The sequence below is a fragment of the Odocoileus virginianus genome, chromosome 12 (genome assembly GCF_023699985.2).
Source record: "Odocoileus virginianus isolate 20LAN1187 ecotype Illinois chromosome 12, Ovbor_1.2, whole genome shotgun sequence".
Lineage (NCBI taxonomy): Eukaryota > Metazoa > Chordata > Mammalia > Artiodactyla > Cervidae > Odocoileus > Odocoileus virginianus.
The window spans coordinates 5,073,621-5,090,067 of NC_069685.1; the positions used below are offsets into that span (position 1 = coordinate 5,073,621).

The window sequence follows — 16,447 nt, forward strand, 5'->3', positions numbered from 1 at the left end:
TTTTCCAGGCAAGGGTACTGGAGTGGGTTGCCATTTCCTTCTCCAGGGGATCTTCCTGACCCAGGGATCAAAGTTGGGTCTTCCGTGTTGCAAGCAGATGCTTTACCATCTGAGCCATCAGGGAAACCCAATACAATACTAAATAAATAATAAATATATGAAATGTTTTATACATCATCTTGCCTTATTCTGAATTGAGTTTTTTAAATTATGCTGAGAATTAATCTTTTTCAGTTACTAATCTCTGTAGTTCTGCCGTCTTAGATATTTTACAGTCTTAATTATTTCATATAAATATTAGTTATTGATATTCTGATATGTGCAGAAAGTGTGTGAAAAGCTGGTACGATAGGAATCAAAATAGATGTGGTCAGTGCTTTTATGGAACTTATAGTCTAATGGGGAAGAGAGACAATGAATGTGTCCACACTGACAGGGTGTGAGGTTCAAGCCCTGTGTTCACAGCCTTACAATGGGGAGGAGGTGGCTCTGTGAAGGAAATTAGAGATGACCTGTACACAGGTCATTCCCTCATTGTATCTTCTATCTGGACCTTTTTACTGAGCTCCAGAGGCTGGAGAATCCCGTGGACAGAGGAGCCTGGTGGACTGCTGTCCGTAGGGTCGCACAGAGTCGGACACGACTGAAGCGACTTAGCCTGCATGCATGCACTGGAGAAGGAAATGGCAACCCACTCCAGTGTTCTTGCCTGGAGAATCCCAGGGACAGGGGAGCCTGGTGAGCTGCTGCCTATGGGGTCGCACAGAGTCGGACACGACTGAAGTGACTTAGCAGCAGCAGAGCCAGTTGGAACGTGATAATGAGTTGAGACCTGGATGTCTCAAAGACACCTCAAACCGAATAAGACGAAAGTGGAACTTATGATCCTCCCTGCCCTAGAAAACAAAAGTGAACACTGACCTTGTTCAGTGTCATGTGTCATCTTCCATCCAGTTGTGTAAGAAACCTTGTCAACATCGTTAATGTTCCCTCTCCTTTCCGTCCCATGACTAATCTGTCACCAAGTCCTGTGAGGTTTATGTCCTGACTATCTCTTAACTGTTCACTTCTATCCATCTGTTAGACGGAGAGTGGCTAGTCCAGGCCAGCATTTCCTCTTGCACGCCTGATGGAATAGCTTCCTCCTCGGCGTCTCCACATCCACTCGCACTGACTTCCCCATTCCTTCTTAACATTACATTCAGAACAGTATTGCAGGTTTATCTGGATCATGTCCTTCCCTTGACTAACTGTACTTTTCATTCCTCTTATTATAGAGACCAAAATCCTGTGTGAGATCTTGCACAGTCTGGTCGTTCTCTAATTCTCTAGCTTCATCTTGCACCTGCCGTAGTATCTTTATTCTGAGCACTGCAGCCCTATGCATGCCCCTCCCCACCTCAACACAGCTTAGTTTTTCCTTTAAAGAAGAGAAGCCTTCTCTGAACCCCAAACCAAGTCAAAACCCTACTTACTAGTTTCAGTTTTGCTCTGTTTTGTTTTATTGTCTTTCTCCCCTACTACACTTGTGAACTGCAGTCATGAAGCAGAGACTGTACTTAATTTAGCTTGTGTAGAATAGGCAACCAAGTGAATATTGGATGAATGAGTGTCTCTGGGAGATTAAAATAACCATATAAATCTAAATTTGTTGTAATTACGTATCCTAGTATAGATAATATAATTATGTATCCTAGTATATCTAATATAGATAATTAGAACTAGTCAAAAGAATAAAATGTAGGATAGACTCATAGAGATATGCATGTGTCCCCAATGATGTTTACTGCTAGAAAGTGATAACCACACATGGATCAAACTGATAGTTATTTGAGATGGATTGGCTCTTAGAAAAAGGTCACATGATGAAATTAAGAAACACAGCCAGAGTGATAATCACATATTGTAGAGTATGTTCTGATGTACTCAGGTGGAAAAGTGCTATGTTTGTGTGCACATATACATATGTATGTGTATATGCATATGTACGTATGTATGTATAATACACACACATATACATTACTTGGTTAATAAGCATTTTTAAGCTGTCTGCTGAACTAAAAATTAAAAATGAAAAGTCATAATTCCCTGTTAAGTGTATTTGGGTTAGAGTAAATAGTAAAGACCACTTGAAGCAGTTTCTTCAGTAAGTATTATGATATGTAACTTTTGCCTGTTTTGCTATAGTGTTCACATCATTATGGTAGTGGTGAAAAACCCAGTAGTTTCTTTGAAGCGACCTTCCAGTGGAGATACGTTTGCATATTCTGTTCTCAGCTCTTTTTCATTATTTCACATTTGGAGGAAATAAAGCATGGAACATGAAGAAATAAGGGTTAGGAGCTAGAAGTTCTTAAGGGATTTCGGAAAAGGAGGCAAAACTCACGTATTGTGAGCACCTTCCATCAGACTCTCTGCCTGTCTGCCTGTTGATGGCTGTGGAGCCTCAGTGCCGCGCCCGAGCTGACGGGAGCAGTTCCCCACCAAGGACGTGTCGGCTAACTCTTCCGCTAGCTGCTCGTAGTAAACCCCCACAAGTAAAGCGTGTCCAGAGTCACAGTTAGTGGTGTAGTTTGTCCTTTCTCTCGCTGTGCCCACTGCAAATCTTAACATAAATTTCATCCACGCATCACATGTTTGCACACTGAGATAGACTGGGAAGCATCCTAAAGATGTCCTAACTAACACTACTTCTTGCTATATATGTATGTGTGTGTGTGTGTGTGTGTGTATAAAACCCTATTTCATTTTCTATAAACTGGAGACCAAACTCTGCCTGTGGTTAAATCTCAGTTACCAATTTAATAGTTGTGTGACCTTGAGAATGTTACTTAAACTCACTGTTCCTATTCCGTATCTGTAAAATGAAGTGATAATCATACCTACTCCATAGAGCTGTTGCACAGTTTCACTGAGTTATTATAAGTAAAGTACCTAGAAGAGTGCCTGGAGTATAGTAAATTTTCTTCCCTGTATACTTCATTTTCTTAAGAGAACGTCTTTTTTTTTTTTTTTAACATTGCATATTCAGAGTTGAATATTTTTGATAGCGAGCACTGAAGGAACACTCAAGTCAGATTAAAATCTAGTGTTACTTTTTCTTTATTCTTTTGGTTTAAAAAATTGCCATGTGTGAAAACATTTTTTTCTCTCTCTAGGTCTATGTGTTGTCATATAAATTGGGCAGTTTTATTTATCAGGTACATTGATTTGTCATTTTTTTGTTGGCTTCTCTGTCCTTCTCAGTTGGGAAGTTCTCCAGGATAGGTACTGTATCTTGCTCAGTTTTGTATACTTTTTGCTTAGAGTCTGGCTTTCAGTAAATTTGGCTAACTGTTTCTAGAATGTGGTAGTCTAGATCTATAAAAATAAAAGGTTTAAGTCACTATTCACTTTTCTCTCTCTCTTATTTCATTGTTTAGAAAATAGAGAACCATTCTACAACTCAGGATTCATTTGGATGACACTGATAATATTTAAATGAAATTTGGGGTTAGAAGATCACCATAAATTTTCCTCACAGTAATATCCTTTTCCTTTGTTACTTTTGTATAAACAAATAGAGTGAACTTCACAAAGTTAAGGTCTTTGAAATAAATTAATTGGTGAGGAGTAAATTTTATCTTGGCCTAATGAAATGTATTTATTATAATTATTTAATAAAAGCTAGTTGAGTAAGAATATCTTAGAAAATGCCATCTAATTTTAATCTTTGCTTTTTTATATTGTGATCATGATGATGAATATGTCTTCATTTAACATCTCTTGAAAAATATTTTAGTTCTTGATTTGCTATTTTGTGTCCTGATAGAATAACTTTGAAGGAAAGGTTTAAAATGAAGAGGGTTGTATGTGTCTGTGTGTGTCTTTATCCCAAGAGCTAAAAAATATTACAGTTTTAAGAATATTCTAAAGTTCAGCATCTTTTTGCTACCTTTGACTTTATATCCTTTGGGAGACTTAAGTTATTCCTCACAGAATTTTTTTTTTCCATGTTGTAGACATTTGAACACGCATTGACTCAATAAAAATAAAATTTAGATTGATTTTTTTTTTTAATTTTCTTCTACCACAATGTAGCAGTTTTCAACAGACAAGTTGTGTGCATAGAGCAGTTCATAATTGTTGTATGCAGATTTGTTTCATAGTCATCATGCCATCATTACATACCATGCTTTCTTGTAACTGGTGGGAAACCAGTGATATCCATTCTACAAAAAGAAATGTTTACAGAGTCATGTATCGAGTGTGACAAACTTTCAAAGTTAATTTGTAAATATTTGGAGACTTTGAGTATTTATAGATAAATATTTTTTAAGTTATGTGCTAAATATTAAAAAACTTTTTAATAAAGAAAATAAGCTTATAAGTAAAATATTTCTATTACAGTAGTGTTGCCAAGATATCAAAGTGCTCCTAAACATCAATCCTGTAGTTCACTGCTAATCAAAGACTACTGTAGATCAGATACCTTTTCAAATTAATAGTTATTTTGAAAATGTTTCCACGACAGGCAAAATCTGTCAAACCCTACTCATGACTATTTCCAGCAATATTTCTTTGTACTCAGATTTTATTTACTGACTCTTCAAGCCTTTTGGAATCTGCTGAAATGGTAAGGGATCATGTAAGTGTTATGCTAGTCATATAATTCTTGATAGTTTCAAAGCAAAGAATATAGTTTGTTAAATTATATATACAGTAATTGCTTTAAAATGTAAATTGATGTTTCTAAAATGAATATTTAGAATCCTCCTTTTTAAATGTAGTGGGGGCATGATTACTAGGTTCTTCCCTACTCACTTGACAGCTACATCAAACACTTGAATACTTAAAGAGCACGCAAGCTACTCTAAAATAAGTAAAGAATTGATTAAAGATCAGTATGATGTACACTTTCTAGAGGAAGAATGCAGTGTGTTTTATGTTTCTTCCTGGCCTAGCACCGATATGAAATAGATACTTAATAAATGTTTTTAAATAAGGGAAATAAGTTCAAGTTCTTAAACTTGATTCATAACTACAATTTTAAAAGATTGGTTTAAGCTCTCCCTTCCTCATTTTGAATTCTTCTGTAAAGTATTTAAGGTACTTGAGAAGAGATGTTTTGTTTTAAAAAGTACAATAAGTTTGAATCTGGCTTTTACGTATCTGCTAGCCAAATATTTATAATTGAACATAATTATCAAAATGAGTAAGCCAGGATCACAGAGTTCAGAATAACTGTGTTTAAGGGTAAAGATCCCGGATGACTACAGTGAGTGCTAGAGAAAGTTTGCCTAAGAACATACCCGAGGCTGTAGTAAACTTTATTTGAAGGCTTTTTCCAACCTTGAGGTGCTGTGGTCATGTTCTGAATTTCTTTATGATCATGAGGAAGCAGTCTTTAAAAGTGTAGCATGGGTAAAATCATTTTGCCCCCAATAACTAAGGGTGACCACGTCTTTCACCATGGTAGACATCTGCTAAAGTAAGGCTGGCAGATACATTAACAATCTGTAGAGATCTGAGGCCAGTATCTATCTCTTTCTCAAAAAGAGTAAATTATCAAATGGAAAGATAGAATCAGGGTGTAGAAAGTGCACGAGCAAGGAAATAGAGGTATGATATGGTAGATACCCTTTCATTCTTACAGAATTGAGTTACTGGATATAAAGGCTTTAGAATAGTACTTGGTGCATGGTACAGAATAATTACTACAATTATAATTATTCCAGTCTCTTCCTTTTCCAAGCTTAGGAATCTTTTGGAATGGGTGCTACATTTGAGAATTAGTATGAGATGATGGGTGATAAGAGAAGTAGAAAAGTAATTGTACATGAAAGAATTGAAAAGATTTTTATTCATTTTCTCTGTATATCTGATTTCAACATGTGAGAATTACTTTATGAGTGGTCTTCAATTTTATATACATTTTTGAAAATATAAAAAATAACATAGAACCACTGTTGAGAATGTTCTCCTTTTGCAGTTCAATTGCACATCTGTTGTTTAGTTGCTAAGTCACGTGTGACTCTTTGTGATCCCATGGACTGCAGCACGCCTGGCTTCCCTGTCCTTCACTATCTCCCTGAATTTGCTCAAATTCATGTCCATTGAGTCAGTGATGCCATCCAACCATCTCATCCTCTGTCATACTCTTCTCCTCCTGCCCTCAGTCTTTCTCAGCATCAGGGTCTTTTTCAGTGAGTCAGCTCTTCGCATTAGGTGGCCAGAGTAGTAGAGCTTTAGCTTCAGCATCAGTCCTTTCAATGAATGTTCAGGGTTGATTTCCTTTAGGATGGACTAGTTTGATCTCCTTGCAGTCCAAGGGACTCTCAAGAGTCTTCCCCAGCACCACAATTCCAAAGCATCAATTCTTCGGCATTCAGCCTTCTTGTAGAGCTTAGAATTACATGAAATTATCTTGTTCATTTATTAGCTCATTTATTAGTATGCATCACCAATTCAAGGGACATGAGTTTGAGCCATCTGTGGCAGATAGTAAAGGACAGGGAAGCCTGGCTTGCTGCATTCCATGGATTCACAAAGAGTTGAACACAACTGAATGACTAAACAACAACTGTGTTTTTCCCCAACTCTAGAATGTCAGGCATATGAGACCAGGGATCTCATCTGCATTGTTTGCTGTCTTATACCCAGTGCCTAGAACAGTTATTAGCACATAGTAAGAAATGCCTGTTTACTAACAGGAAAATAGAAAAAGAAAATCTCTTATTAAGCCACTTAGGTAACCCCTGTGCACATTTTTGTATATTTATGTAGACTTTTACCATCCATACATATACATGAGTGCACACACACACACACTTTCATATATATATGTATGTATACATTTTCAGAAGGTCACACCTTTTACCATGTGTTTGAATCTCCCACCCCCTGCTTTTTAATAACCCTTCTCTTAGTTCTTTCTTACATGATGAACAGTTTCTGTGCGTTCAGAATGCTCTGTACTGAAATCTATTCTTTAGGAGGCAACTGTGAGTTTAGAGGCTGGAGGGGCAGGTCATGGGAAGAAGGGACTGGGGGTAGAACAAGACGCAGTATCTCGTTTTCCAAGCGAGCTGCACTTTTCAACAGTAGAGGCTACATGTGGGTGAGAATCAGTGAGTCAGGTATCCACTTTGGCCCTGAGTTACGTTTTTTATTGTCTTCTCATAAAGTTTTTTTGATGAATATGACATTTGAATGTTTAAGAACTCTCTTTTTTCTTTACTATCCACCCCCCTCCCCGCCCCCATTCAAGGGTATAACCTGCTTTTAAGTAAGTACCTTTGGAAATAGTACCTTTAGGTACGTACCTTTGGAAACAGAAGGACCCCTTCTTAGTCAGTGTTTGTAACTAAAATAAGAAGTCTAAAGTTTTCACATCCACACAGTAAAGTTCTCCTTGTGCAGAAAGCCATATATTAGCCCTAAAATGGAAGTATGTATCATGGCAGGAAGTACTTTTGAAGAAACCATTACTAGTAAGTTAAGGACTATTTTAACTGTAGTATTAAGTGTTTGAATTAGGAGATAATACTGCTGCTGCTGCTGCTGCTAAGTCACTTCAGTCGTGTCCAACTCTGTGTGACCCCACAGACGGCAGCCCACCAGGCTCCCCCATCCCTGGGATTCTCCAGGCAAGAACACTGGAGTGGGTTGCCATTTCCTTCTCTAATGCATGAGAGTGAAAAGTGAAAGTGAAGTCACTCAGTTGTGTCGGACTTGTAGCGACCCCGTCGTCTGCAGCCTACCAGGCTCCTCCGTCCATGGGATTTTCCAGGCAAGAGGACTGGAGTGGGGTTCCATTAAATAGGCCTATAAAGACTAGTGACTGCTAGAAGTGTTACAGATATTGACAGTACTTCAAGTTAATGATGGTGACATTTCCACATGTATCATAGGTCCACAGATGATAATTCGCTTCTATCTCTTCAACATCTATCAGACTTAGTCTTTTAAACTTAGAAGCAATTCCGTATCTACTTAAATGACTATTTAAATGATTTCTCCATTTTCTGACTTCTTACACTACCTAGTTTGGCACTTGATATTCAGTCAGATACTCTTCTTTATTAGCTTCTTGTCTTGACAGTTGGATATTAAATATCTTAAGGGTGGAGGATTATTGTAATGTTTTTATTTGACTTCAGTAGCACCTTGCAGATCTTGATTATTTCTTAATTGATTGATTCCATTTAACCTAAATCTTTGTTTCTGTTACTTTTTCCCCAGTTAGCATCTTTTTGCCCCCAATTTGCCATGTGTAGCAGAAGCATAGTTATATAGACCTAGATAATCATTCCATGAACTGAATAAATCAAGATTTAGTTGTGGTTTGCATATTTAATTGCTATTTGCAAAATATAGTACTTTTTTCCTTCTTTGGTAATGTCTAATTTTTGTAGCTCAACTTGAGCCATCACACATAAAATGGAAATCAGTTAAAAGTAATGAACTTGGGACTGGAGTCTGTGGCTCTACAATAGCTGTATAACCCTGAACATGACACTTAATTCTCTACCTTACCTTTCTCACCTGTAAATAATTGTTCTTATTTTATAGCATGTTTGTGCCAGGCACCTCTGTGTCCATGCAATGACACATAGGTTGGTAAGGTAAATGGTATTACAACTACATTTGCACAAATAAAAGGAAACTGGAACTCATGGTGGTCAAATAACCCCTGCCAAGGTTACACTCTAATAATGATATAGCTGTTCTTTAAACTGAGATTAGTCTGATTCCTAAACTTAGGTTCATTCCACAAATCAAGGAGAATTAGGTGATTTTCAGACACCCTTCTAGTTCTGCACTGTCTGGCTTCCTGCTATTAATGGTTTTTCGTTGATTCAATGGATATAACTTTTTTACTTCTTAGTCTTTATCTCTTTTCTCAAAACTTTTCAGCAAGGACTAATAGCTAATAAAAGAAATTAGTTTCAGAATTTTAAGCAGTCCTTAAAATGAAAAGTTATTTTTAATATTACAATGCAAGATTGATATACCATATCTATAGGAAACTTTTCTCAAGCCATGTAAATATATTTGAACCTTTCAGATAGCAGCAGTAAATATTAAATTAGATAAAGAGAGTAGAGTGAATATGGTTCTAAGCAGCACATGGAAGGAAAATTGATTTCATTCTTTCTCCATGTTAATTAAATTCATTCCTGGGTCATATTTGCTGTTCCATTTTCCTGGAACCTTTTAAAAATAGTTTCCCATGATATTTTTCTTACTTGACTGAAGACATTGCTACAAAAAAATTTATAATGAAAACTTGGGAGGAAATTTTGATATGAATTCAAGATGCTTACTGGTAGTTTATTTTGGGTTTAGAACATGAGATTTAAAGACTAATTGCTTTCTAGATAATTCAGGATAAACTTCAGAGTGACTTACAAGTTTGTCAGGTTATTACAAATGTCGCTTGTCTACAAAGAAGTATTGTAAGTAATGTTTTAGTACGCATTTTGTCTCTGCCAGCTCTATAGTAATATAAAACTTAAAAGAGAAAACAGGCAAAGCTGCCGTTTTCATTGTTTTCTTCTGTGGCCGTTATAAATAGAACTCTTAACTTGCATTATTTTGTGAAATTCTGTATGTGTGTATATTCATATATTGGTAGATACATACATTTTGTATATATATTTGTCAGATCATTTGGCCCAAACTAAGGGATAAAAAAAACCCTTTATCTTGAATCTCTATTGTAACTTATTTGTCAGATCCTCAAGGGCTGCATTTTTGTAAAGAAAGTTATAAATATTTTAAACTTCAGGAAAAAGAAAAAAAAATAAGTACCACTTGTACAATTGTAATTATGTTAAAAAAATTTTAAACCAATTTGAGCTATGATATTTTGATTTACATTTTGATTTACTGAGATTAAGATTTTATATATAAGCATCCCCTCACTTCCCAACAAGTGTTATTTTAAACCAAGTTGTTATATATTACAGTATATAGTGTTTGGGATTTTTTTAATATAGTAGTATTTTAATATATGCTTCCTTGGATGGTAATTTCAAACTAAATCTGGCTCACCTTGTTTCATTTTACATATTTACATATTCTCAAAAAATTTTTGGAACTAACCCTATTCTCTATCTTAAATTGACCATAAATTCAATGGAGGGGAAAGTAAGTTTTTTAAGTTATGTGCTATCCCGTGCCTGACACACAGTAGGTGTAAATGCTTAATGAATGAATAAATGTGAAAATAGCTTATTGATCAGTACTGCCACCTGCTTGTGTTGGGGAAAATGTATGTACTAAGCATGCATCCTATTTTAATAGTTAATATACCTGTGATAGAACAGGGTTATTAACTTGCCAATATCAATTGTGAACATTTTAATAGGAACTTGTACCCCAGGAACCTAATGATAGTAGGTTAGTGAGATTTCCAAAGGTGGTTTCAACCTCAGCATGTTTGGCATTCCTTTCTTTGATGTTGAAATCCCAAACTCTCTAATCTAAATTCTGTGCTTGGGCAAGACAGCTAACTGTGGTATGTGGTATCCCTAATGTAACATCAGAGTAAAGAATGTTGTTATAGTAGTAGTAAAGAAAATCACTGATATATCTATATAAATATATTATACTACTATTATAAAATGAAAATGAAATTTTAAAGGTTGGCAAAGTACCAATAGTATTTATAGTATCATCAACTAGTTATAACAGTTGGACTTTTTAGCACTAAGTATAATTTAGTATTAGGTATATATATATATGCTTTAGAAAATTTTTATTCTAAAGGCTTGCTTAAATGGCTATTTATTCAAAATTATTATTTATTTGTTTTGTATCATCTTTGTACTATGTCTTAGAAAACTGTGAACCTTCAAATGGGAGGGGAGAAAGAAGTATAAAAATAATTACAATGAGGTATGATAAAAGTGTAATGGAAGAAAGTATTTTAAATGAAAATAATGAACTCTGAGAGTCAAGGTGAGGAAAAGTAATATGTTAGCTACTCTTTCCTCTGTTGTCACCCTGTATATAGATACGTTTTTCTCTGAAGATACATGATACTGTGAAGACTGTTTTGCTGTCTGTGTTTTTCACACTATTTACCTGTAGGTCAGTTTTTGTTTCTGCCGATAGCTGCAACTTGTCCTTTTGAAAAGTTAGTCAACCACAACTTGCCCTTCTGAAAACTTAGTTATCGCCACCAATTGCTTAGAAAGAGCCATTTCTCTTGCAGTAGCTCAGAGGTTAATCATTCTTCTACCACTCTTTCCCCAGAGGCTTATACTCTGGGGCAGCACATTTTCATATCTTTATGCTGTTCTTTAGTTTTTCCTACTGCTCTCATGCACTCCTCGCACTCCTAGTTCCGTGGGTCTGTGTTGAGATGAGCACTGGGTCTGAATTAGCAGATAGGCTATAATCCAGGGCTTCATTGTCAGTCATCCCCTTGCTAATAGATTTTCAGTAAGGTTTATAACTTGTCAGTCAGCACAAGAAATAATATTTTATAGAATGGGGAATTTATTGCTTAGCTGATATTATATGAAGATTTAGTTTATTGTAGTGAAAAATAATTATTGACTACTTTGAGATATTCTAAAAATGTGGGTGACAAACACAAGTATTTTCTGGCTTTTTCACTTACTAGTTAATTACTACTGCTAATTCACTTGCTAGTTAATTTCACTTATTAGTTAATATGACTAGTAAACTAGTTGTATTACTGAAAAAAACTCTCTGGATAAAGTTTTAAACTTTTGTATTTTAGCCAAAATTCTCAGAAATAGGAATTTGAGAATGATTTCATTTGCTTTGTTCATAAATAGATTTTGATGAAAGTAATGTAATAGATCACAGTTTTCATTACTAGTACTTCAGTGAATGGTGCTTAGCCACTTCAGTCGTGTCTGAGTCTTTGTGACCCTTTGGACTGTAGCCCACCAGGCTCCTCTGTCCATGGGATTCTCCAGGCAAGAGTACTGGCGTGGGTTGCCATGCCCTCCTCTGGGATCTTCCTGATCCAGGGATCGAATCTGCATCTTCTGAGTCTCCATCGCAGACAGATTCTTTACCCATTGAGCCACCTGGGAAGCCCTATTACTAGTACTTCAAAGAATATTGAAAATCATTCATTTTTATTCTGTTAATTTGAAAACTAGTTGAAGACTTGGTTGAGTAGCTTTTGCTTGACAAATTCTTTCTTTGTAGTTCAAATTAGCATTGCAAACAAGATATTAGGGAGAATTGTTTAAATATTTGGAAATGTTACGTCTTCATGAGCACTTACAAATATTTAATTCTCACATAAAGGATAAACAAACTAATAAAAATCATTTCCAAATGGGAACCATGATAGATGGTTGGGAGTGTTGGAAAGTCTTTTCAGTGTTTATTTTTATATTTCATTTTGATTTTTGAGCTATATAAATATTTTGCCTATTCAGAAATTTTAAAAGTGAATATACATACCTACATATAAACATACATTTGTGGGAATCAGGTTTTCGTGTAACTTCATAGCCATACATAGGAGTCATAAAACCAGAAGAGCATTCCATTGAATATACAAAGTTAAGATGTTTTCTTCTTTAACTGTCCAGTATTTTGAGACAGTGTTCCTGGTTTGTTAAAGTTGGTCTGTGTCCTCAGTTGAGTAGACTTTATTTGAAAAGGTTAGTTCAACTAGAGATAGGGCATGATTTTAATTGTAGTCAAGGTATATACTGTTATGTGACTGATAGGTAGTCTCTCTGTCCTCTGACAAGCTTTCAGAGGAAATTTCAGGTGTTGCTTTTACAGTTAGTTTCTTCAGATAGCCCAGAATGGGGAGAGGTTCTTTTTCTTTTTCAAATCCTGAATGCTCTGAAGCTTCAAAAAAAAAAAGGGGGGTTTATGAGTCCATTCTTAATAGTTGGAATTTTTTTTGACAAGAGTAACATTTCTTTTTAAAAGGAAGTTTCCTTTGAAGTAAGTTAATTGTTTATTTAGAAGACCAACTTTTGTTGAGTACATGTACATATTGTTTCTGAGGCTAAGAATTAGTTTAAGAGCCAGTAAGGAGATTAAAAAAAATAATATGTAGAATATAACTTCCAAGAGAAGACCCAAGATATACATTTTCATAAAATTTTAGGTTATCTTATTTATGTTTTAAATAAAAAGACATTATGCTGACTTAATTTCTTTTTTTCTGACTTAACATCTTAATTATAAAGGTAAACATTTATTTAAAAAATGATACTACTTTATGCATCATTTAGAATCATTTTTCTAACAAAAGTCATTTATTACCACAGCAAAAAGTATTAAAATGTAGTAAGTCAAGATGTTATTTCCTTTTTCCTGAAGAAACTTTCTAAGTGCTTAAATAACTGTAGGGACACAGTTTACTTGTAATAACGTTAATGGGGAGGGTAGAAGTTAATTAACTAGACCCTTAATAATGGGCCTTTCTAGTCCAAAGAATCTCATAATTGCCTCCAAAGCTAGTTTTGTAGCAAGTTGCAAGATGAAATATCTAGACTTGTGTAGTAGTCATTCTAAGAAAAATGTTGCCTTCAGGCAAACTTTGATGCCTTTTATTATTATATAGAATATGTTTCTAATGTCAAGCAGTATACTCTGTAAAGATAAGTTTGTAAGTGGGAGTCCAGTGCCTCCTGTTTACTCATAATTAAATGGACACGTAATTATAAGACTCTCCAATGAGCACAGTTTTTGTTCTCTTTGGAGAAATTGAACCTTTCAGCCGGACTTTATATACTTAGTTTGTTCATCATAGAAAGATATTCTCAGGATTACTAAGGACTGACAGTGTATGGTAATTTTTTTTGAAGACTGTGTTTTAAATGAATGGGATGGAAAAGCATAGGGAATATTTATATTAAATGTTAATATAAGAAATATGCAGGTTGAAATATAACTTATTACATAATTTCTGCAAATGCTGGTATGTTCCTAGCTGGTTTACCTTTCTGTAAATCACCCTTAAAGAATCTCTCATTCTTCCCTTTGCAACTGCCTATCTTGGACTGTCCAAGCTCCTTGAAAAATCTGATCAGCCTATGCCAGGACTGCAATAGGGTAGCGGTTAGTGAACATAGACTGCTTCGCTTCTTTTGGGAGGACCAGATGAAAACATATTCCATTTTCAAAATGTTTCTGAAAGGACTTATTTGTGGAAATGATGCTTGCCATTTAAAACTCTTCAAAAATGCAGGTTTTACAAAATGTAAAAATAACCTCCCGAAAGTTTGAAAGGGGAGAGGGGGGCTGTGGCGTGGGGGCGGTCTCCTTGACTGCCCACCCCCTCCCTCTGTTCAGCGCGCTGTGTGCTTACGGGTTCCCTGGAGCGGATCACCATATAATTGATGTGCAGTCTGCATTGCTGAATCCTGGACTGCACCATTCTGTGTTCAAGGGAAGATGTAATCTGATCCCTCTGCTGCTGAGGGAGGAATCTCTCCAGTCCAGGCTTTGACAGGGCAGAGTCTCCTCCAATAATCTTCTCGGTTCTCTCTCATTATTCCCTCGAGTTCTCCTCAGTCAAGCTGCATGTATGTATGTGTGTCCCGAGAAGCGGTTTGATACAGAGCTGCATTTGCGTCTACTGTGGAGTTTTGTTGCCGGTTCTGCTCCCTAATCTTCCTTTTCTGACGTGCCTGAGCATGTCCACATTAGAATCTGTGACATACCTACCTGAAAAAGGTTTATATTGTCAGAGACTGCCAAGCAGCCGGACACACGGGGGCACAGAATCACTGAAGGGGAAAAATCCAGAAAATATGGGTTTCTACGGCACACTAAAAATGATTTTTTACAAAGTAAGTAAGCTGTTTTCTTCCTGTGTTGTATGACTGTGTGTGTGTGTGTGTGTGTGTGTGTGTGTGTGTGTGCCTGCCTGAAAAGGAAAATCTGTATCATCAGAGATGGCTGCAGTATCCTCTAATTTTGGTGGGTGGCTGGTTGTCTGGTATTCTGTTTTATATCGTGAATGTAAGCAAATAATGGAAAGACAACATGAGCTGAAAAAAGCTTTACATTTAAAATAAAAATGAGTATTTTAATCTGAGAATTTTTCCTCTAAAAATATATTCGTACTTTAGAAACGTGGCTCTGTTAAATGCTGACCTGGAAATACTCTACCCTTAGTTAGCTTTCAGTGAACCTTTTTGCCTTTAATTTTTCTATGCCTTGTATTTAGGGTGTTTTTTTTTTCCTTTAGTTGCCTCTCTTAAAGTGTAGAATCACTAGAATATTAGGGATTTATGTTTAAAGAGATTTTATTGACTTTCTGCACCCCTTCAAAATTGCAGATTTAATTTTTGGTTCTTAAGTCAGTATTTTTAGTAAACAATATAATAAAAAAAGACTTATATAGTCATACAGAAAGTGCTTTATTTTATCAAATATTCTAAATTTGAAAGTCCTTTCTCAGTGGTTCCCTTGAAATGAATTTTGGGCATTTTTATTCACTGAAGGATTTCTAAGATGGAAATAAAGTTTGCCTTTAGTGGCAAATGGTATTTGCACCATTGTAATTACAAGATATCCCGGAAGTTCTGAAAGCCAGTATTCCTAACTTAATTACGATGAATATCAAAATTTATCAACATAATTTTGAAAATGAGTATCCATAGAAGTTATAAAAAATAGATTTTTAAGGTAATCTGTACTGACCTTCCTGATGAATAAATTTGTGTGTGTGTGTGTGTGTTCTATAATTTATATATGTGTAAACACGTGGCTACCCTATGTATTGAAGCATTTATTTTTGCTTTTTATTAAAATTATTTGGAGAAAGAAAATAATGGGTTTTGAGAGGAGTCACTTTAGAGCAGTGTTATAAGTACAGAAACTTCTTGAAGGGTTGAAATAAGACCAGTTCCATTTCTTTCAGTCGGTATTTTCGTGAACTGAGGTATAAATTGTGGATGAGCTTGTCATACCCTCATGTCTTGCCTTTAACATTGTAAAATAATCCCTGTGTTCTAGAAGAATTTCTTCATGATGATAAAAACACAGTTTTTATTATCTTGAATATGATTCAAAAAGATTTTCAGAGTCTTCTTGGTTCTTTTTAGTATTTACAGTGTAGCATGCTGTGTTATGGTGTTCCCATGTGAAGCAGTAGGTAAGAAAATAAGGCTACTGCAAAGCTAGGGTTTCACCTTATTGTAAAATTGAGGATAACTTTCTATCACTCTGGGGATCCCCCCTCCCGTTATTTTCAGTAGTATAGTAATTAATTAGCAAGCACAAATCTTAGAAGGATTACTAAAATATAAGTTGTTGAATCTCATCAGATTTTATTTTATATAGTTTTATAACATATCTATAGTAAGATGACCTCCATTAACCAACAGTTATAAAAAGTAGATATTTCAGTATTGATGACAAAATGTAATTCTGAATATATTTGCAGTATTCCATATCTATGTAGTGTAATGAAATACTTTCAAAACTACAAATGTTGGAT

The 16,447-nt window shown here is 35.4% G+C and overlaps 1 protein-coding gene across 5 annotated transcripts in view; it reads left to right on the top strand.

The window, feature by feature from the left end:
• FBXW7 (F-box and WD repeat domain containing 7) overlaps positions 1-16,447 on the top strand; it is a 218,721-nt gene that overhangs the window by 171,463 nt on the left and 30,811 nt on the right. Inside the window, exon 1 of one of the 5 annotated variants that reach the window (XM_020890535.2) lies at positions 14,347-14,792. The exons of the other annotated variants lie outside the window; for them this stretch is intronic. Coding sequence (XP_020746194.1) covers positions 14,532-14,792 — 261 coding nt within the window. The 5' untranslated portion in view covers positions 14,347-14,531. Of the gene's footprint in view, positions 1-14,346; positions 14,793-16,447 lie in introns of those variants that run through there. 5 annotated transcript variants of the gene reach the window in all.